Source organism: Hypoxylon trugodes (genome assembly GCF_022578975.1).
Source record: "Hypoxylon trugodes strain CBS 135444 unplaced genomic scaffold F4822scaffold_7, whole genome shotgun sequence".
NCBI lineage: Eukaryota > Fungi > Ascomycota > Sordariomycetes > Xylariales > Hypoxylaceae > Hypoxylon > Hypoxylon trugodes.
The window spans coordinates 707,353-727,932 of NW_026250022.1; the positions used below are offsets into that span (position 1 = coordinate 707,353).

A 20,580-nucleotide genomic window follows, 5' to 3' on the forward strand; every position below is an offset into this window, starting at 1 on the left:
TATTTGAATGAACAAAACAAAAACAATGGTAACGATGCTTCTATGATACACCAATTTTTGCCCAATTCGCCGTCAGTGATTGATGGAAGAAAGATAACGTAGGTAGGTAGGGTAGATTTCCTGCTCCTTCTCCTAATAGATATCATGATATCAGAATAATTCCCCAAGGTAGATAACGTTAACCCAAAATTTTGCATATGCATTATTAACTCCATGCGCCGTTGCTGTGTGTGTATGTGTATGTACATCAACAGCCACTTGGCGAATGTGTGTACACATCCCAACCATAACTTTCTCAGGCTTTAAGATATCATGTCACATTCGTTGCCATGGCTGGCGTTGAAAGTCCCAGATCTTCATCTGTAAAGGACATTCGATAATGTTCCTGTTTCCCATATCCATCTCCGATGCCTTTGAGCTCAGCCGGTAGGTCGTTGGGTTGCGACTCGGCTGTCCCAGGCGACGGTGCTTCTGTTGATCGCATTGGTATGTCTTCTCTTCTGTCGTGTGTGTAATGATTGAATGGCTCGCTCCCTCCATCTCCAAATCCTCCTTCATCTCCATTGACAACTGGCTGAATGACGGTTCCATTTTGAAGGGGTGCCGAAGCTACGGCAGTGTCTACGTCTGCCGCCTCGCCTGGCTGTGCCGCTTCGGCCAGTTCTGATAATTTGTTTCTAAACTCCGGTTGCAAACTTCCTTGAGGTTGCCCTTCACCCAGCGTGGATGTCGCAGTGGGACCTTTGATAGGTGTAACCACTGCTGTGATATCATTGGGTAAAGACAAGCCCTTCTCAAATTCATCGTCGGCCTTGCTAGACGCATCGCTAGCGCTGGGTGCTGACGTGGCCCCTTCTGCCTGATTTTCACCATCAGTTGTTGGAGCCTCTTTTGCCTCCAGTTGATCCAACTCTTTCTGTACTTTCGCAACTATCTCTTCGGCTGCTTGTGCCCTCCGAGGCGTCTCAGCTTTCTCATCCTCCAAATCAATATCGTCAGACAAGTCTATAACTTCGTTAAGTGGCAATTCAAGTCCTTCAACATACGGAGGTCCCACATCATCGGACCACACATCGCCCGGACCAACGTACGGAGGCCCAACATCATTGGGCCACATTTCGTGCTGCCCCATGTACGGTGGGCCATACATGTCGTGATTGCTCGGTAGTGATCTAGGCGGAGACCGTCCCCTCGATGGGTAGTAGTACGGATCGTCGGAGAAGGCAGGTGACGCGTTATGCGTGTTGTCGAATGGAGCATATGGCCAAGCGTTCCTGGGCTGAACCGTTTTGACTTGCGGGTAACCGTTTTGTTGACAGCTGTCAACCATGTATTCCCGTCGGGAGAATTCGTCTTCCACGGAAATCGATGGTATATCGTGCCTATCATAGTCGTCGTCGTACGCGGGTTGGGGGAAATACCTAAGTAGTACGGTAGCCTGAAGTCGGACACGTGGATCCTCGTGCAAGCAGTGTTCCACTATCGTGCGATACCAGCCTGGGACTTCGATCTCGGGCTCTAAACGTAGCGGACGACGGTGAGCCTCTGGCTCGTCCTCCAACGTCGCGAGCGCCCACAATACCATTCCAAGCTGGTAGAGATCGGATTTTACACCGATGTACATCGATATCCGCTGGTTACTGTCGATAAGTGGAGTTGCCTCCGGAGGCTCCCACCCCACCGGGCAGCCTCGTCTGTTAATGTCTATAATTTTCGCATTGTCCTCATAATCGATGACAATGTTAGATAGCGTAAGATCACCCTGTACGAACCCGGCTTCATGAACGTCTGACAGGCCTTGGACAATCTGCCTCGCCCACTTCTCTCGAATAGACCAAGGCAAAGGATGACCCTCTTCTTGCGTATCATAAATCACGTCGATTAGAGCGCCTTTCTCGGCGTAGTTGATGAGCAGTCCTTTTACAGAATCATTCTCATCGACCACCACACCATAGAACTCGATGACGTTTCGGGAAAACTGTAGGGAGTTAAGAGCATTGACTTCGTAGAGGAACTCATCCACTGTGTCAGGCCCTGGAATTTCCTTTTTGATAAGCGTCTGATTACCAACACGGACCTTGTAAACAAAGCCCGACATGTGAGCATCAAATACAAGATCCCTCTCTTTGATACGATGGCATTTCAAATGCTGAATCATACGAACGGTAGGATAGTTTATGATCTCCTACGAGGAACAAAGCAATTAGCAGCAGGTTGGTACTTCAAAAATTGAACAACATACGTTTATATCTTCCACCACATGCACGTGCAGTCTTCCATCGGTCGTCTGCAATTTGAGGTTGGTGACAGTGGAGTAGAACTGGATATCTTGAAGACTTTCGCGTATAGCCTCATAAATCTTCGCACTTTTTTCTCTTTGGAATTTGATCCCAAGGAGATCCTTCTCTAGCGAGTCATCGGGGGCATTTCGGTAATCCAGAGAGATAGTTACCCGTCTCCATACATATTCATCCTCGCGATAGGTAACGAAAAACTTCTCCCTCTTGGACTTATCTCGGAAATGCATACTTAAGTTTAGGATCCATTTTCTTTCCAACTCGTCGTTAATCATTGCATCATACTGTGACGTCGTGGTAGATTGGACATCAATAGGTGACACGGGCGACAATGCTTCGGTATGGCTAGGCACTGGTTCGAGTGAGGCACGCTGTTCGGTATCCGGATTGGCGGCTGTGGGTTCGGCATCTTCGAGGCTTAAGAATTGTTTCTCGTCGAGCGGGCTTTGAGGGGCCGATGTCACATGTTGAGTGACTACGGCAGGGGGGCTTAGGGGAGGCTGCGTATCGTCGAGGAAGTCGGGCGCACTCGCACGCGGAAGAGGTTGGCTCACACGGGAGGTGCTGCGTTGGGTACGCACTCGTCTGTCGACAGAGACAGCCCTGCGTTCTGCTGACGTCGGCTCTACAGCCTCGAGCTTCTCTCTCACTTCGGACTGCTGCCTTTTGAACGTCTTGGCGCGGGGCAACCCCGGAACGACTTTTCTGGAAACCCTCCGGATTATGCCTGAGCCGGGCGAAGAAGAGTCAAGAGATGTCCTAGGTTCTTGGATGTGTGGTATCGAGGACGATAGGTTGTTGTCCTTACCGAGAAAGCGTTTCCAAATCCCAGCTATTCTACTGTGGTCCGGTGGCGGCGGCGGAGGGGGGTCACGCAACGGCACATCTGCCGGTGCTGCCATGGCGGCGGGATTTAAGCAAAGAAAGCGAGCACTATCGTTCAAACTTCATATGGAACTGGTTCTATTCCGCACGGTCTTCGGTATATTCAGGGAAAAATGAGGGAAAATGAGACCGCCCTCGGATGAGACGAAGAGCTGCAATGGGTCCCGCGTTTGATATTGGCGGGGCAGACCGGACAGCAAGAATGTGCCACGAATTATCGTGGCAATTGAGGCTCTAAAGTTGAAAGTGCTGCTAATTTCTAACCGACCAAGTCGGAATTATGGTTGTACTCAAGTTTGGAACAAGGACAACTGGGAATTGTCTGATGGCGGAAGAGAATACAAGAGGTAAAACGTGGCGGGTCTTGACCAGGCAGCCGACGTCGTAGCTATGCGAGATATAATAACGTATACTGGAGGGGAATGGTCATGACGGCTCTTTGCTGCAGGCAGACCCAACGCTCGAGGATTAAGTGGAAGGAAGGGAAGCTTAGCAACGAGGCTGTCGACAGCTTATTGGCAATTGACGATGATGGTGGCTCAGATATGCCGACATGGGCAAAGCGGGTAGGTAAGGTAGGTAGTTGGTATGTAGGTATGTAGCGTGTATATGCTTGTGGTGTAAATGCGATATGCGGATGTATGTTGCGCGCGTTCTGTTCTCCTTGTACCTCTAGCTCTTTTTTTTCTTCTTCCCTTAGTTTTTTTATTATTATTTCATTAAGAGCTAGGTATGATTGATTATATTCCCTCTGCGCCTAGCTGCGACCTATCCGCAGTGGCAGACGGGATGCAGGAGATATGCAAGCAGAAGGTATCCTAGGGAATTGGCACTCCGCTTTCGGGGTGTAGGACGATATAGCCATTTGAGAAGAGGAGACAATTCACTGGTCGCAAGAAATGGGAGGAAGGCAAAAAAGTTGTGAAAGTGAGCGAATATAGAAATTGGAGGCGGACCGAGTTCTACGACAAGAGGGACATCGAGGTCGTACCTGCTCCCGTATACAGTAAAGTACAGTTGTACAGGCAAGACCAGGCAAGACTAGGCCTTCCCGCGGTGGACAACGCAGCACAGACATTAGCAGGTACAAGTCTCGACTACCTTCTTACTACTTCATCTGCCCATACCGTAAATGCGCTAGTGCCTCTTCTAGCGAGTTCCCCTTTGGCTATAGGCCGGGGTAGTATCGGGCTAGGGGTCTGTTTGGTTTAGCTTGGCTTTTCGATGATCTCGCGGGGCTGTACGTTCGCTTGTCTCGAATACAAGGATACGTACAGATTGAATTTAATATGTATACAAGTTAATAATTTTTTAATATTTCTCATATTCTATAGTGATTTCATTTGTTCTCAATTTCTTCCTTTTCTATTCCATACGTTCCAATTCGTCTTCTTCCTATCAATTGTGGGCGAATGGACTCAAAACTCATCCAATGCTCTTTCAATGGCCGACACAAGCATTTTAAACATATACCAATACACGCAGTCCATCAGGTCTAAGTAGTCTGGTAATATGCAAGGTTGTTGCTCCTGTGGAGCCTACAATTGATATTATTTTTTTTTCTCCCCCTCTATCTTCCCTCACCCCTCCAAAAACCCAGCCATTCCCGTCATGGTCCCCCTTCCGCCTTGGTGGGGGGTTCGCTGCTGGTTGATTAAACCCAAGTCGGGAAATTCAGGATGATTCATTGATGTGTTGTACAAAGATACTAGTGGTTGATCCTCAAATGAGGGGTGTATGGGTCGAATTCTTGAAATAAGGGAATTGAGAGATCGAATAGCGGGAAGAACATAGTCAAATTTGACCTTCCCTCGTGACGATTATACACGTACACAACTTCACAGCCAATTCTCTATTGACTATTAAGTATATGATACATAGGTATAAATATGAATTGATACCCAAGCAAGCCTCTTGGACTACATCTTATTTAGCTTGCTAGGTACGTAGGTGGTTTACTTCAATGAAACTGACAAAGTATTAAGTATCCATGTCTCTACTGACTATATAACGAATACATAAAACATATCCTTCTAGGATTGGCGAGTCACCGACTGCATAAGCTCAGATATCTCAAGGTATGACTTCACTCACACGTGGATCCCTTAAGGATGAAATCCCTCCCATCTGCAAACGCTCACTCACACCGCTATCCCCTTATGTTCACCGACTTTACATACACGAACTGCTCTTTACTTCTATCAGAGTTTGACAGAAGACTATTTTTACCCGTATAGTACATCTTAGGTAAAGTGTAAAAACGAAGTCTACGAGTTAGGTAGTTGATATTCAAGGATCTTCCAAGTTCTTCACGTTGACAAGTCACCAAATAAGAATAGCACCAACCCCCTCGACATTTGCCTTAGCCGCGAGTCCGGGCCGAGACTAGTTGCAGTAGTTATGCATTGTCTGCTTGTTGACATTGTCATGTGCACGAAGCTGCGAAGTAAAGGGTACAATGCCCTTCTTTTCTCAGCTAGGACTATGGATTACCTACATATACATACATATGTAAACATACGTCAAACCCTACATCGTGGGAGACATACCAGAATGATGGGTTCGTACAGAGATTAAAGAGCAGAAAAAAAATAATTACGTGTGAAATAAGCGAACCCTGAAGAGAGACGAACCGGTTCATCCAAATTACCATTACATGTCCTAGGTAAGCCTGTATATGACTGACTTATATAAGCCGGAGGTCTTTGAAATGAAGGTTGAAAATTTTTCAGATTTTTTTTTTTCTTCTTCCCTCTTCTATACCCATGTCAATGGAACGGTGATAGGGAGTGACTGATGTGTTGTCTACCTAGGTAGAAGGGAAATAGAAATGTCGTCAGCCTACGCTAGATCCTAGTTTAGGGCTGTCCCAAGCCAAGATCCCGCTTCGATCTAGCCCGCGAATTCCTTAATAGGCCATTGATATACATTGATAGGCGCTATAGCTAGGCCTTATAATTAGGCCTAGGGACTCACCCGTTGCCAATTCTTCCCCTCTACTACGTACAACTCCTTTCCGGATGCTACCCAATCTAAGACCCGCGCTATTTGTAGTCCGTTGGCACCACGCGACTTATCCCAAATACTATAGACTAGACCTCTTTTTCTTCTAACTGCCACTATCGTCACCGGGAAAGGGGGGTGGATGATGGGATGGGATGAATTGGGCAGCGATGCGTGTGGTAGCTCGCCCGGTAACTCCTACAAAGCCCCGGGCTTATGTAGGTTAGAGACAACAACGACGACAACATAAGAACAACACATTGAAAGTAAAACAAGACAGGCAACAGAAAAGCGAGGCTACCTTGCTGCTTGCTGATGACAACTGGCCATCAATGCTGGCCCCGTCCCATCGTGGGGTTCCTACACCACCACCAACCATATGTATTTCTTCCTCCCTGCATGGATGGAGATGGACGGACCTGTAAGATCTGCCTCTCCCGCTGCGGCCACTCCAATTCCCCAATATCAGTGGTGCGCGCGACCAAAGTCGAGCACCGAGCCGCTCATTACTTTCGGGACCTTACTGATCATGATGCATCTTCTACCCTCCCATCACCTATATGTCTCACAAGTTAGGAAATCTCTCATATTCTACCATTCCCATCGTCGATTGTTATTTGAGGGGCTACGCACATCACCAACCATGACATATTTTCTAGAAAAGAAGGAGGGAGGAAGAAGAAAAGAAGAAAATGATCTACGAGCCCCTACTGCATGCTTACCATCACTCAGTACACGTCTCTCCAATGCCACACCATACCAAGCTTCTTCCACGCTCACGATATTCAATCGGGACCGCGTGGGAATGCCATGGAAAGATCGTGGCCATCTTGCCCTGCATTGGTTCCCGTGGCTGATTCCTCTTTTTCGACTCTTTTTCGCCTTGCCTCCAACAAAAGTCCGTAACTTGTACCTACATTGCCTATCCCCAATCTACCCACCCACCCATCAATTATCAATTACTCCAAGTCATACCTACATAGTAGATACTTCATTCTTAGCTTACCTATCTAGCTACTTACTTATCTAGCCATCAACTCACGCGCCCAGCTCCCTTCCCTAGTCCCTACCTAGGTAGTCTAGTCTTTAGTTAAGGAGTAAAGCAAGGTAAGGTTAGGTAAGTAAGGTAATGGAGGTTCGGGTCGGGCTTTTAGGCACGTAATCACGCCGTACCTATGTAGTCAATCAATGATCTCACATCCTACGTATCCACGCCAACCCGCCCGCCCGTCCGTCCGCCTAACCCACGCGACCGAGCGATAACATAAATCCCTAATACTTAACGCATCTATCTACCTGCGTAGGCAGTAAGCAATAGTTTCCGACAGACCCCATGACGCCCCAAACACCAACCACAAACCACCGAACCCAGCGCCAGGAATTGACTTCTTACAGTGGCTCCCAAGCCCCAATCCCTTTTCTAGCTGAAGCACCACCTAATCAATCAAATCGCGGGGCGCGTAACCCACGTACAGCGTAGAATCATTCGGTTCTGAATCCGACGACCTGCATCAAAAGACGGCAGACTATTTACCAATGCGCCGTGAATTATCCTATACATACATATACATACCCACATGCTTGCTGACAGAATTAGATTGATTGCCTATCCACGCTCTCAACGCCATTTGCAAAAAAATACCCTAGGTAATAGGACATCTACCATCCAAGGTCGGCGTAACACAGCATATGTACTCGACTTTCCTCGGCATGACACATTACAATCACCCATCACTCATCACATACATATCTCGAATCTCTCCTTCGTGTATCATTAACACGTTGACACGTATCGTATCGTTTCGCTGTGATAGATAGAATTTTTTCTCATGTCTACCTAGCGCTTAGAAGATTTTTTTCTTACCCGCTTGTCCTTCTCCCCTTTCTTTTCGCTATGTACTAGAGGTAGGTAGGAGAAAAAAAGGGAGGGTCCGGGTCGGCGTGGCATACCATACATACAGTACAGTACCATGCGATGCAATGCCATGCTATCCATGGGATGACACCCTCCGCCCGCCACCTGCCCACGTTTCCCACTATACGTACAAGAAAGCGAAGGTACATTACCCACCTACATACATACCATACATATGTATGCATGTAGGTATGTAAGTGAACAAAGGGTGGATATGTAGGTAATTTGGTAGATCGTATGTTACAAAAAAATGTGAGGAGTGAGGAGGAGGATTTTTGGAAGTAAGTAGTACATTGGTGATGTGTGGTTGGGTAGCTCTGAGCCGTTTCGTCGAGTCATTTGTGTATTGCCGCCTGAACGCCTGGTCTGATGGGTCCCCTCTCCAATCCCGCAGATGCATTACTGTAAAGTCTATAAAATAATATCCATGTATGCACGTTCGACGCTGGGGTGGGCTGTGGTGGAAGTGTAACCTGTCAACTTCCTCTACTATCTCCGCCTCGTTACCTATTCGTCCTTGTCCTTGTCCTTTTCCTTGTCGTCATGCTCCTTTTTCCACTCGCAGATCTTGCATCGATTCGCCTGCTCCCGGTCCAAGTTGGGGAAAACGAGGTCGAAAACCTCGCCGTACCAACTGGCTGGATGGCCCTCGATACCCTCCTTAATGTTCTGCATGATAATGTTAGCTCGAACCATTGTATTGGACTATTGCTGCTGGTAAGCATAGGGGTACCCACCTCTGGTAATTCTAACCAGTCGGACATATTGTCCTCAGGGAAGATGATCATCTTACAACCAGCCCGCCTTGCTGCCACCGTCTTCTCCCGCAGGCCCCCTATCCTGAGCACCTTACCGGTAAGTGTAAGTTCTCCCGTCATGGCGATTGTGGGGTCAACTGGAGAATCCAACGCCAATGATAAGAACGAAGTCGCCATAGTTATGCCAGCTGATGGACCATCCTTCTGTACCGCCCCTTCTGGCACGTGCAGATGAATTTTCGCCTTGTCGAAGAAGTGGTTATCAGTAAACTCCTTTGCCATGTAGGCTTTGGCAAAAGAGTAGGCGATGGCAGATGACTCTTTCATCACCGTCTTAAGGTTACCTGTTATCTCCAGGCTTGGGCGGGTGCTGGGCCTTAATGCCGATTGGAGGATGGATTCTATGTACATTGCGGAACCACCGAGTTGGGTCCATGCAAGACCCATCGCGACACCAGGTGGTGTCACATCATATAGACGGTCGGAAGTAAAAATTGGGGGACCGACGTAGTCCTTCAGGTTTTCCTTGTTGATCTCAACATGAACTGAATCAGGCACCTTTAAGGGTACACGCGGCTTTTCTGTAGTTTCTTTTTCGGATGCCTCGGGAGAGGTAGGATCGTGGTTTTCTTTCTCTTTTTCCTTCTCCTTCTCCGACTCTTCTAAGGCAGCCTTGCCGTCGTCTGTCAGAGCCGCAGACTCTGGTAAGACGTCCTCTCCGAGTTCCTGAACGATCTTTAGAGCCGATTTACGGTAGACCTTCTCAATCTGTTTCTTCAGATTTCGAACACCCGACTCGCGACAGTACGACTTAATTAACTCATCGATCGCCTCGTCCGTTAAAGAAACATCTGCATCCTTCAATCCAGCTAGTTCTTTGGCGGCGGGACCGAGGTATTTATCCGCAATTGCTCTCTTCTCGTCCGAAACGTATCCAGAAAGTCTGATAACTTCCATACGGTCTAAGAGTGGTCTCGGGATGGTGTCTGTCATATTTGCTGTACATACAAACAAGACTTTAGAGAGGTCGACGGGAACATCCATATAGTGGTCTAGGAAAGAGCTGTTCTGCTCAGGGTCAAGCAACTCTAGGAGAGCTGATGAAGGGTCGCCTTGATAGCCCCGGCCAATCTTGTCAACTTCATCAATCAATATCAGAGGGTTTTCCGTCTGGCACTTCTTCAAAGCTTGAATGACTCGTCCGGGAAGAGCACCGACATACGTTCGTCGGTGACCCTTAATTTCAGCCACGTCCGTAAGACCACCCACACTGAATCTGTAGTATTGCCGATTGAGAGCACGAGCAATTGATTTGCCTATACTCGTTTTGCCAACTCCCGGAGGTCCGACGAAGCACAAAATCTTGCCTTCCACAGTACCGCGGAGTTTGCCGACTGCAATGAACTCCAAAATGCGATCCTTGACATCTTTCAGTCCATAGTGATCTTCATCTAGAACATGCATCGCATTTTGAATTCCAAAGTTTTCGGCGCTTCGTTGTCCCCAGGGAATCTGTGTCAACCAATCTAGATAGTTTCTCGTGACGTTAAACTCCGAAGCGGCGGGTTCAAGATGAGCGAGCTTGTTAATCTCGTCATCAAACACCTTCCGAACACCTTCGGGCATTGCTAACTTATCGGCCTTCTCCTTAAACTTCTCGACCAGCTTGTCCTTACCATCAGACTCAATGCCTAGTTCGCGCCGAATACCCTTCATTTGTTCCATCAACCAGTATTCTCGTTGTCGTTTCGTAATCTTCTGCTCTACATCCTTGGTGATCTTAGATTGTAATTGCGCGTTCATAAGTTCCTTCTTTAAGACAACTAAAGCCTTTTGCATGCGTTCCTCGACGTTCAAGCTAGCCAAAACTTCTTGTAATTCTGCAGGCTCACCGGCAGATACCGCTGCAGCGAAATCCGCTAGTTTTGCTGGCTCCGCCATAACATTTCCAGTCGATTGACTCATAGAGAAAGTCGATATTTGATCTCTAAATAAGCTATTCATAGAGGCGACTTCCTTAAACACATTGACGATTTCGTTCGTCACTGCTCGAATAACAGGACTCTTAGGATCAAATGGTTCTTCCGATAAGTTCTCAGTGTTAACGAGACTGACCGGGTATTTCCTTAAGAATGATGTCGGCTCGTACTTTTCGGCCGCGGAATCAGACTTTGAAGCTACGGCGCTCTCCTCGAAGCTTGCGACTACATCGCCCTTCTTTTCTTGTTGGCCCTCCTCTTCCGGCTTAGGTGGTATAGGTTCGGGTACTGGTTCCGTCTCGGCGTCCGACTTTTTAGATTCGTTGGTGGTAGGAGGTATTAAAGTGGATAGTTTTATGCGACGATGAGGATACAGAATAGCCGTAAGACTATTTTGCTCTCCATGCACCGGGAACGCGCTAGTGACCTGTGCAAAGACACCAGTGTCGTAGACATCAGCCGGGTCCCTGATTATGTCCTCGTCTGCATTCTCGTCCTTGAACAAGAATGCGCCGACATATGGTTGTCCTCTCTTAATCATTTCCATTATAGCCGCAGAGACATTGGGGTCTTTGATGGTAATTGCCTTGTAGAAACCAGGGAATAGAGGTCGCTTCGCTATAGGTATCGCCATAACCTGGGGGTATACGTCGGGGACAACGGGTTTTTGCAGTGCCTTGTCGGCTCCTGACTTTCGACCTCCTCGTCGGCCACCGTCTCCAGGCGCATCATTTCCAGACCCGGACGATGCACCTCCCGCCGCACTGCTTCCCTTCCCATCTTGCGGTTCCCCTTGGCCTTGGTTCTTGCCGGAGTCTGCGCTAGAGCCTTTTTCTTCGCTCACTTCCTCTTTTGTTTCTTCTGACTTTTTTTCAAGGTTTGCTTTTTGCTCCTCCTCTGACAACGGCTCAACGGACCCGTTGAAGAAGTCATTATCCTTCTTGTCTTTCCTCCTTGTAGTCGAGGTGGAAAAGCTTGTTCTTAATAGGACATTGGGTCCTGTAGGTATAGTTGGTCTTGAGCACGCGATCGCATTTTCGGTCGAACGGGTAGGAGTATATATGAAATAATGACGTGTGGGGAAACGAGGTTGAAGTCTAGAGGCAAAGGTTGAAGGTCCTCTCACGACTACTTGCCGCGATAGGCGTTGTCGACACAGCATTGTCGAGTACTTTTTCGTAGGAAAATTTCGTCGAGGGCGGTGATAATGGTGGTGTAACCGGAGGGAGGACCGGAGCACTAGGAACAAAACGAAATCCCCAACCACAAAAAAGTTGCCGGAAGTGAAGGAAGGATGATGATTAAACAATAGAAGGTACGGCGATAGGCCTTAAGGGAAAAGAAAGCCCATTTGCCTCGCTCAGAAGTTCAAGAGCTTGAATTGTCGCCTTAGTAATTGAATTTGGGATTTAGAAAAAGAAGCTCGGACGTATTTCGACCTATTTCAACATAATACATCATCGCCTCCTCCTAGCTGCTTCCTTCCCGCCATGCCCCCCCTAGCCACTTACAACGCCGGAGATAAAAAACCGGACCGACCGTTAAGCGTTAGTGGCTACCCTATTGAATTACTCAGCTGTACATTGTACATATACGCCTAATTATTACATAAACCATTCTCTTAGAAGGTAGTTGATACCCACTATAAAATGGAGTCTCCTGCTACCCATGTAACTAGATCTAATATTGTTATGTGTGCATCTTAAGAATTTAGAAATTTCTAGAAGAAAAGGAAAATGCTTGCTAATTGAAAATATTTGGATGTATGGAGGTGGCGGGCAAATGCGTTGTTTAATTGTCTAGGCGGTAGAGGAAAAAGTCATTATATGCGTGCTGGCCTGTTGTGCCATATTGGTACCCCCTCAGGTTAGCAACAGCTCATATCAAACGGGTATTACCTACGTTTATTCTAGATAATAAACAGGGCGGCAGAAGTCAGAATACAACAATATTGAGCAAGTCCAAAGTTTAAAGTAGCATTAGGTGTATGCTAAATACCATCATGAACATGTCAAGTTAAGAGATGTGAATAGCATCATGTATCACAAGCTTATATAATAAAACAGTACTCTGGAACCACAGACACGCAAGATCAACGATATTACAAGTAAAACGTAGTTACCAGTGCAAATTATCAATTAGTTATTAGAGGGGATATGTCTATGGCGCTTCTTGTGAGAAGAATGCAACACCCAAGCTAAATATGCTGTGGTCCGTACGCCTGTAGCCATTAATGCACTCGCGCCTCCAAAAATTCGCCTCAATGTCCTAGCCCGTCCACGCCATGCGATAAAAAGCAACCCTGGGCGCCTCGCTATGCTGATTTTGCGATCGGGATCGTAGTCCTTGGTGCGTAGAAAACCTACTAGCATCAACACCATAAACTCCTATGATCGCGTGGTATCATTTTGTATCATCATTACCTCCCCCACGTACGGAAAAAAACACCGTTGAAATCATTCATAATTCCTTGAAATCACCCCGCTATACCCCGAAGGAAGTTATAGCATGATCTTCGTTGGTAGATACCCCTTTTCGATGCATCGAACACACTCTCACGCTGGTCCTCTTCAGCGAGATCGCGGTCATAGGCTTCCTTCTCTTTGCGCATTCTCTCCAAAACGATAGCCTCATCTTTCTCGGCAACTTTCGCCATTGCCTTCGAGATAGAATCGTTAAGTTTGCGGAGGGTTTCTCTCGGATCAACCTTTGGTTCTGCAGGCTCGTAACGATGGTGGCATTCAAGACACTCAATCTCGGCTTTCAACGCGTTGGGTCCGGTTTTGCATTTCCACCAACCACCATGTTCTCTCTGATGGGCATGGCGCCACTTGGGATCAGGATGGTGCCAATTCAAGTCCCAGTTCGGTTTCTTCGTGGCTGCTTCCCGTTCGTCCTTTCTTCGAGCCGCGTTCTCAAGGTTGCCGAGGAGCGTGAGTAGTGCTTTCCATCGGCTTTCGACGTCCTTTCCTTCTAGTTGCATTTTCAGGAGTGGGAACCAGTCGGGTATATTAAGCTTATTAGAGGTATTTGATGGGGCTGTAGATGGTGATAGTGTATTTGAAGTACGAACTTGTGGCTCAGACAAAGAGGTTGGCTTGCTTGTGTTCGGCGAAGGTGGAACGAGTGTGTCCAGAGATCCAAGATGTTCAAGGCCACTAGCCACAGCCTGGTCAAAAGGTATCGTGGTTAGTTTGAGTGGGGTGCCGTGGAAATACAGGCGGTTGTCTTTTGGAAGGCTAGGATTGGAAGATGAGGAACCATCTGAACCTAACAGTCGCTCGGTTTTGGACATCTCACGTGGAGATGGCTGTGGCTGATGCACCATCTCCAGAACGCGACGACGGGCTGACGCATGGGCCTCGAAGCTGCGAACGTCCACAAAATTGGCGTAAGCATCTAGGACTTCGGCAGAGAGCGTTTTCTCCCTCTGAATGCAAGTCTTATAATGAGACGATATTTGATTCTCGATTTCTATTATTTTCTTATCGGCGAACCGGCGAGTTCGGTCATCTGGGGCTTGACGAAATAGCGTTCGATATATCTCTAGTTGGCGTGGTAAATTGAGGTCGTGCTTTGTGTTGCGGAGCGCAATTATTTCTTCATTCGTCTTCTTCATCCACTCTTTGAGGAGGGTGAATTGTTTGCTGTAGTTATCCGTGCATTTCTCGGGAACCGTTAGGCCCTTTCGGGGCGATGTCGTAGATCTTCCCGATTCAAACGGTGGCGAAGCGCAAAGGGGGTATGCGTCCCAGTGGTCTAAATTCGTGGGTGAGGAAGGGGAGGTTAGGGGGATGACTTGCGAAGGGATATTCAGGAAGCCCGTCGGCGTGGTTGGCGTGGCGGGTTGAGAGATGGGTGCAACGTTATCGCGCGCCGGAACGCAATTGATTTCGTTGGTATTTTCACCCAATTTCATAGTAAATTGCAGGGCTAATCTATGTTGCCCATGTTGATTGGGTTTTGCTTTATTGGGGGCTTCCTTCAGATCCTGGGGTTGATCGTTGGTAAATTGAATTAGACACGTGCCTTCAGGCCAGAGTGAGCGTGAAGGCCTCGAGGTTGAAGGAACGAGTGACGGAACAGCAAGTTCATCGTCTAGCGGAGGAAGGTTAGGAGGGAAATGAGCAGGTTTATGAATGTGGGTTTGAAGGATAGCCTGAAGGCCGAGATTTCCTTGGATGGCCATGATGCCTGTCGATGTGTCGATGTTGAAAATTACTATTAAGGATGGCGCGGAAGAGAGGTGAAGAGAAGATGACGTCCGCAAAATGAGTGTAAAATGTGTGCTCGAAAAAATAACAAATCGCAAAGTATGGTGATTTTGTAAAACTGCAAAAACCACTTCATCGAACAGCACAGTTCGAAGAGTGTTTCGTTCTGGTGCGCAGTACGATGTTCGTGTGAACAACACGGTACAAAATGACTGGTAAAACTACGTCAAAAACACGATTAGTAAAACAAATTACTACTACAGTTAGACTGTGTAGAAGAATGGACGATAGATGGATATCTACCGAATATACTATGGGAGAAGACGAAAAGGGTAGAGGTGTAGAGGTGTAAAATAATAGAGTAGGGAGGAGGATATGGGAAGTACCTAAGTTAACCAGGCCCAGAAACTCGATGAGCCCACAAATATTAGAAGTCAAAAAGGTGCGGCAGTAATCAAATTTGGAAGTTGCCCATCGAAGTCGCGTAGTCAATTAATCGTTTTGGTGCAGAAGTATTTCTGATAGGTTCGTACCGGCAAGTTCACACTGACAGGGGGCCTACAGTGACTTTTTCTCGCAACTGCATGGCCTGTTCTCTCTCTTGTGCCGAATTTTGCTGTTGTTCCTTCCTCCTTCGATCAGCGTCAATACTAGTAAAACGACCGCGAGCACCGTGCCGAAGTTTCGTTATCATATCTGTTGCTTTTCCCTTCGTGATATCAGTGACTTTTAATTTTTCCTTTTCCCCTCGTAGCTTGTTTAAAAAATTCAACTGGCCGTTGGTGGGCGGGCCACTTCGCCAACGTTGGTATCTCGAGATAAGGGGGCGGGGGTACTTTTCGGATGCGTACTTGTCGCACCCATGTACGGCGTCAATAAAAGAAGTTGCTTTCAGTAGCCGTCGAGGTGCAGCATATGGTGATTTAGATACACCTGAAGGAAGAGCGCGAATTTCCCATGCGGCAAACTTTTTTTCGTTATCATCTGTTGTATCCTCCTTTTCCAATCTAATATAAGTTCCGTGAGGTCCCGATAATATCCATTTGCTTGGACCTACTTGCACCCATGCATTTTGACTGATTGATCGAATATGCTTATCGCCAGATGTGTCCGCAATTAAATCGAAAACCGAATCGTACTCGACAAAAGTAATGTTATGAGCCTTTTTATGCTCCCCGCCGCCGTCTCCAGTGGTCCCGGGACCACCCTCTTGCTTCGTCGTCTTCAGGCGTCGCATCTCGTCCACGGATGCCTCCTTAACAACTTCGGATGGGTCGAGCCCAAATAGAGTAGGAGTCGTCACTATACCAGTACTCAAACTTGATACCATATCGATGATATGACAATCCTCCTTGTCTGGATGAAGCCGCATGCCTCTTCCTATCATCTGTACCAACAAATTACGAGAACGAGTTGGCCGTGCCAAGATAATGCAATCGATATTAGGAATGTCAGTCCCTTCGGTGAAAACGCCGCAATTTATTAGCACCGGGAATTCCTGGCGTCTGAAGGCATCTATCCTTTCGCTTCTTTCGACCTTTGGTGTTTCTCCCATCACAAATCTGGCATCAATGCCGTGTTGTCGAAAGGTATCGGTCAACCCAGAAACATGTGCAAGATCTACACAGAAAACCAATGTTGATTTCCTCTCGGAAGCTTTTGCAAGCCAGCTGCGGACGGTAATCTCGTTCACCTGCTTAGTGTTGACCGCCCTGGACAAATCGCCGGGTTGAAAATCACCATTATTGCCACTCTTGACCTTGGAGATATCGGCAGTTGACTCTACTGTGGTGAATATAACATCCGATAACCACCTATCTCCTATCATGTCGACATAGTCCTTATGATAGACTATCTCGTCGATTGCAGCACCCAGTCGAAGTCCGTCGGTCCTAGAGAAGGTTGCAGAAACACCGACAAGCGCCGGCGAGTCGTCCCTCTTTTTATCGAGGCCGAAATGTTCTAGGACATTCAGGTACCCAGGAGCAACGATGTGATGAGCCTCATCAACTAATATTAGCTTAAACCATCTGGGATTAAACTTGTCGAGACGGTCTCCAGAATTGATGCTCTGTATGCTCGCAATAGTAATGTCTGCAGTCCCCGAGGAATGCATATTTCCCATCTCTATCTCAACTGACTTATTCGGGTAAGCAGTAGTACAATGCCTGGCTGCCTGTTCCACAAGCTCTCGCCTATGGGCGAGAATCAACGTCTGACGAGCTTCATCTGAATTGGATTTGATCCGATCAATCAACTGGGTGAAAATGACGGTCTTTCCAGAACCTGTAGCCAGCGATATGCCTAATCTTTTGTGGCCGTATTTCAGAGAGCTGAGAACAGACTGGATACACTCTTCTTGGTAGTCACGAAGACGGATGCCTTGGAATGGATTGGCGAGATTGGCCACATAAGAAACAACCGAAGTAGAAAAACTCTTCCGTCGGTGCCCTGCTATTAGCAAGCGTGGTATTAGTCTCGCCGAACGTAGCCATCTTGTAAAAAGAGGCGGCATGGCGCGTTTATACGACCATAGATGTCGAGACAAGATTTGCGGCTCGTGCTGAACTTTCCAATTAAAAAAGTTTTTATATGGTTCGAAGCACCGAGTATCGAATTATGCAAGTTATATTAATATCGACATATAAGATGTGAAAACGCGCGAACGTAGAGGTGAATGTATAAAACCCTTTTTTTCTTCTTTTTTCTTGTTATAAATTATGATTAATGAAGCTATTATGGCGGCACACCGTCGTGAATGACTCGTATTATTTATGTACTGTATTGAATCGTGGTAAATGTTTGTATGTTCACATCTGCGTTTATATACGGAGTAGTAGTGTACTGAGGCGCTACGTATTTAGACGAAATTTCTCCATTAATACTGTGAAGCATCGAGGGAAGAGCCATAGTCTCTTATATCCCCCATTCCTTCTTTTTTCGACAGCCAACGCATAATTCATAAACAATGAGCTCATAGGCCTAATAGCGTGGGACTAAAACCGGCCCAAGGCTTTTCACAACACATCAAACCTCGGAGCCACATAATATTCCACCCAACTAAATTAAGGAAAGGAACATTTTATTCCCGCTTCCAATAACCACGGATAGTTGCATATACATCTCTATACGACTTACACCACCAACCTATCTCTGAGTCAGAATTTTAGGGGTAAAGGGGCATTAACTAAGCAAAACCATGAACGTGGAAGACGACGAGAACAGCAAATCCAACGGGGACCGCCCAACCCCCTCAAAAACCACACACCCTCCCACCACCACCAATACACCACGTAAGCGGCGCCGCCGCAGCGCCACAAGCGCCCCGCCCTTAAAGCGGCAAAAAGGCGTTTTCAACCCGCGGTACCTGACCCTGCTTAACGAAGACATATCCGACTTTGTCAGTGCCCAGGATCCCGGTACTGACGATGCGACTCTTACGCCCACACAGCTCGGCGCTGTATCCTGGAATACAGCTGAGAAACAAGCGTTCTTTACTGCGTTAGGGAGGACAGGCGTTGATGACTTACCCGGTATTTCGACACGGATCAGCAATGCAGTAACGGGTAACGGTAACACCGGAGTTAAAAGCGAACTCGAAGTCCGGCAGTATGTCCATTTACTAGGGGAAGCGGACCGTGCCCGCCGCGCTGATGCGAGTAAAGCACACCGTGTACCTCTCCCCTCATCTATCCCGGCGGCTGCTGAGATTAGCGCCCCGCTATGTGCGGCGCTTGAATCTGCCGCGGATTCTCTTGCGCTGAGACAGGAGAACCATGAAGCGAATGTCGAGCAACGGCGATGGGGTGAGGGACGGTGGTTAGTTACGCCGGAGGTGGCGGGGTTGTATGAGTGGCAGGTACGGTGGGAACGACAGCGACATCAAAGTCCCGCTAGTACCAACGCAGCAGGGTGTGACGAAGGCGATGACTCGTCCCCGTTACCACCGTTCGCGGAGCTTTTCATACCGCGGAATTGGCTGCACCTCTCCGAGCGCATATTCATGAACTCATCCGTTGTGCCCGATGGCAACTGGCGTTGTGTATCGGAGGAAGAACCATCAATTCGTGCTACGGCGCTTGCGGATTTTCATTCCCTGGCTGTGAGCGTGACAAAGCGGCTTATATCAGCTACTTTATATGTGGCGAGCTCACGGGTACGCGCGAAGCGTACTGGAGACAAACGGGGTCGCATCAGTGCCTTGGTCAAAGCCAAAGATGTCCATGCTGCGGTAGCATCATCAGGGATGCGTGAAAATAGCCGCAAGTTTTGGGCGCAGGCTGCGCGGAGGTTAAGGTTGGATGTTTATGATGATTCAGATGACTTGGATTCAGATGAGGATTTGGAAAAAGGAGAAGGCCTGGTTACAGCGGATGACGAAGACTTATCAGAAGAAGAGGATGAGGATGCGGGTATTAATATTCCTGAGGATGTTAATGATGACGACTACCAAGAAGACCCCGGCTCCGATGAGGAGGGAGACCAAGACAAAAATCACGGAAGCCCAAATGACGACCTCTCTGAAGACGAATTTGACATACTCTCCTACGATGACGTTGAAGCCGCCCTCGGCTTCCTAGTCACAAACCACCAACCCGAAAATTCCTCTCCGGAAACCGATTTAGTCGAACTACCCAGCTCTTTCTCTGATTCCGACCTTGAGTCTCTGCCAGAAGACTCCGACCTCGAAGATGAGGGTCAAATCCAATCTAAATCCTCACCTGAAAACGAAGACCCAATCGACGTGGAACTTGCAGCAGCTGTAGATTTGGACCTCAACGAAGCCCTCACATATTCCGCACTTGACCATCCAGGTACCACTGACTTCGCCAAAGTCCTCCGGCGCCGACTTCTTGCTGAGCATCGCCTCTGGGACGAAGCCGAACGTGCCGATGCACAAGTTAGTGCAAGTGAGCAAGCGCGATTATGGAGTCTACTCCAAGGAGAAGAAATGGAAGAAAAGGGAGTTAGGATAGGGTCAGAGGAGGAAGAGAAACCTAGCAGGAGGAAATTGGGCGTGATAGATTTAGGAGGTGGAAATTGGCGGGATCGTACGGAGTATTATGGTGAATGGGAAGTCGACGGGGATCAAAGTTTGAATGATCGCGTTGGCTAAAAATGCACTTTTAGGCATAAATCTACGCGCAATATTACAATGGCCACAATAAACATAATCTGCAAATTAAGAAAGCTTTTCCATTTCTCACGGATGTGTCCTATTTATGGGTAGTACTAGTACTGGTGGTAGTAGTGGTTTTTGTATGGTAATACACTGCCTTTTTCGTACAAGACACTATTGGTTACCCACCCTCCTCGCCTCTGGTAATCAGGTAGAAGAAATAAAGCACGAACCCCTTCTGAAATTGACAAGAAAAAATGAACCTCGTTTCCCGTGACGCCCACTAGAAATACCTAGGTAGCAGATTTGCACATAAAGCCAAATCAAATAGCCCCTTTAGAATGCCTGATTCGCCATGGAGGTAGAAACCCAACCCTACTTCCCTCTCGTTCGTAAAAACCGAATAACCT

The 20,580-nt window shown here is 47.5% G+C and overlaps 5 protein-coding genes across 5 annotated transcripts; 1 reads left to right on the forward strand and 4 right to left on the reverse strand.

Moving 5' to 3' along the window:
• F4822DRAFT_310863 (uncharacterized protein) lies at positions 1-3,401 on the reverse strand. Its single transcript, XM_051455322.1, has 2 exons — positions 2,243-3,401; positions 1-2,185 (listed from the first exon to the last, which is right to left on the reverse strand). Exons 1-2 carry the CDS (start codon positions 3,197-3,199, stop codon positions 311-313), a joined length of 2,832 nt encoding a protein of 943 aa, XP_051312039.1. The 5' UTR covers positions 3,200-3,401; the 3' UTR covers positions 1-310.
• A 5,206-nt stretch (positions 3,402-8,607) lies between these two features.
• Positions 8,608-11,999, reverse strand: F4822DRAFT_437892 (ATP-dependent protease La; the record flags this gene model as incomplete). The annotated part of the gene is made up of 2 exons (XM_051462458.1): positions 8,608-8,769; positions 8,838-11,999. The coding sequence occupies 2 exons, from the start codon at positions 11,997-11,999 to the stop codon at positions 8,608-8,610; spliced, it is 3,324 nt and encodes a 1,107-aa protein (XP_051312040.1).
• Positions 12,000-12,955: 956 nt separating this feature from the next.
• Positions 12,956-15,281, reverse strand: F4822DRAFT_310944 (uncharacterized protein). Its single transcript, XM_051455323.1, has one exon. The coding sequence runs from the start codon at positions 15,024-15,026 to the stop codon at positions 13,314-13,316; it is 1,713 nt and encodes a 570-aa protein (XP_051312041.1). The 5' UTR covers positions 15,027-15,281; the 3' UTR covers positions 12,956-13,313.
• On the reverse strand, positions 15,227-17,672 carry F4822DRAFT_310947 (P-loop containing nucleoside triphosphate hydrolase protein). The gene is made up of 2 exons (XM_051455324.1): positions 15,438-17,672; positions 15,227-15,272 (listed from the first exon to the last, which is right to left on the reverse strand). Exon 1 carries the CDS (start codon positions 17,564-17,566, stop codon positions 15,593-15,595), a length of 1,974 nt encoding a protein of 657 aa, XP_051312042.1. The 5' UTR covers positions 17,567-17,672; the 3' UTR covers positions 15,227-15,272; positions 15,438-15,592.
• A 467-nt stretch (positions 17,673-18,139) lies between these two features.
• Positions 18,140-20,375, forward strand: F4822DRAFT_310953 (uncharacterized protein). Its single transcript, XM_051455325.1, has one exon. The coding sequence runs from the start codon at positions 18,251-18,253 to the stop codon at positions 20,165-20,167; it is 1,917 nt and encodes a 638-aa protein (XP_051312043.1). The 5' UTR covers positions 18,140-18,250; the 3' UTR covers positions 20,168-20,375.
• Positions 20,376-20,580: the final 205 nt, after the last annotated feature.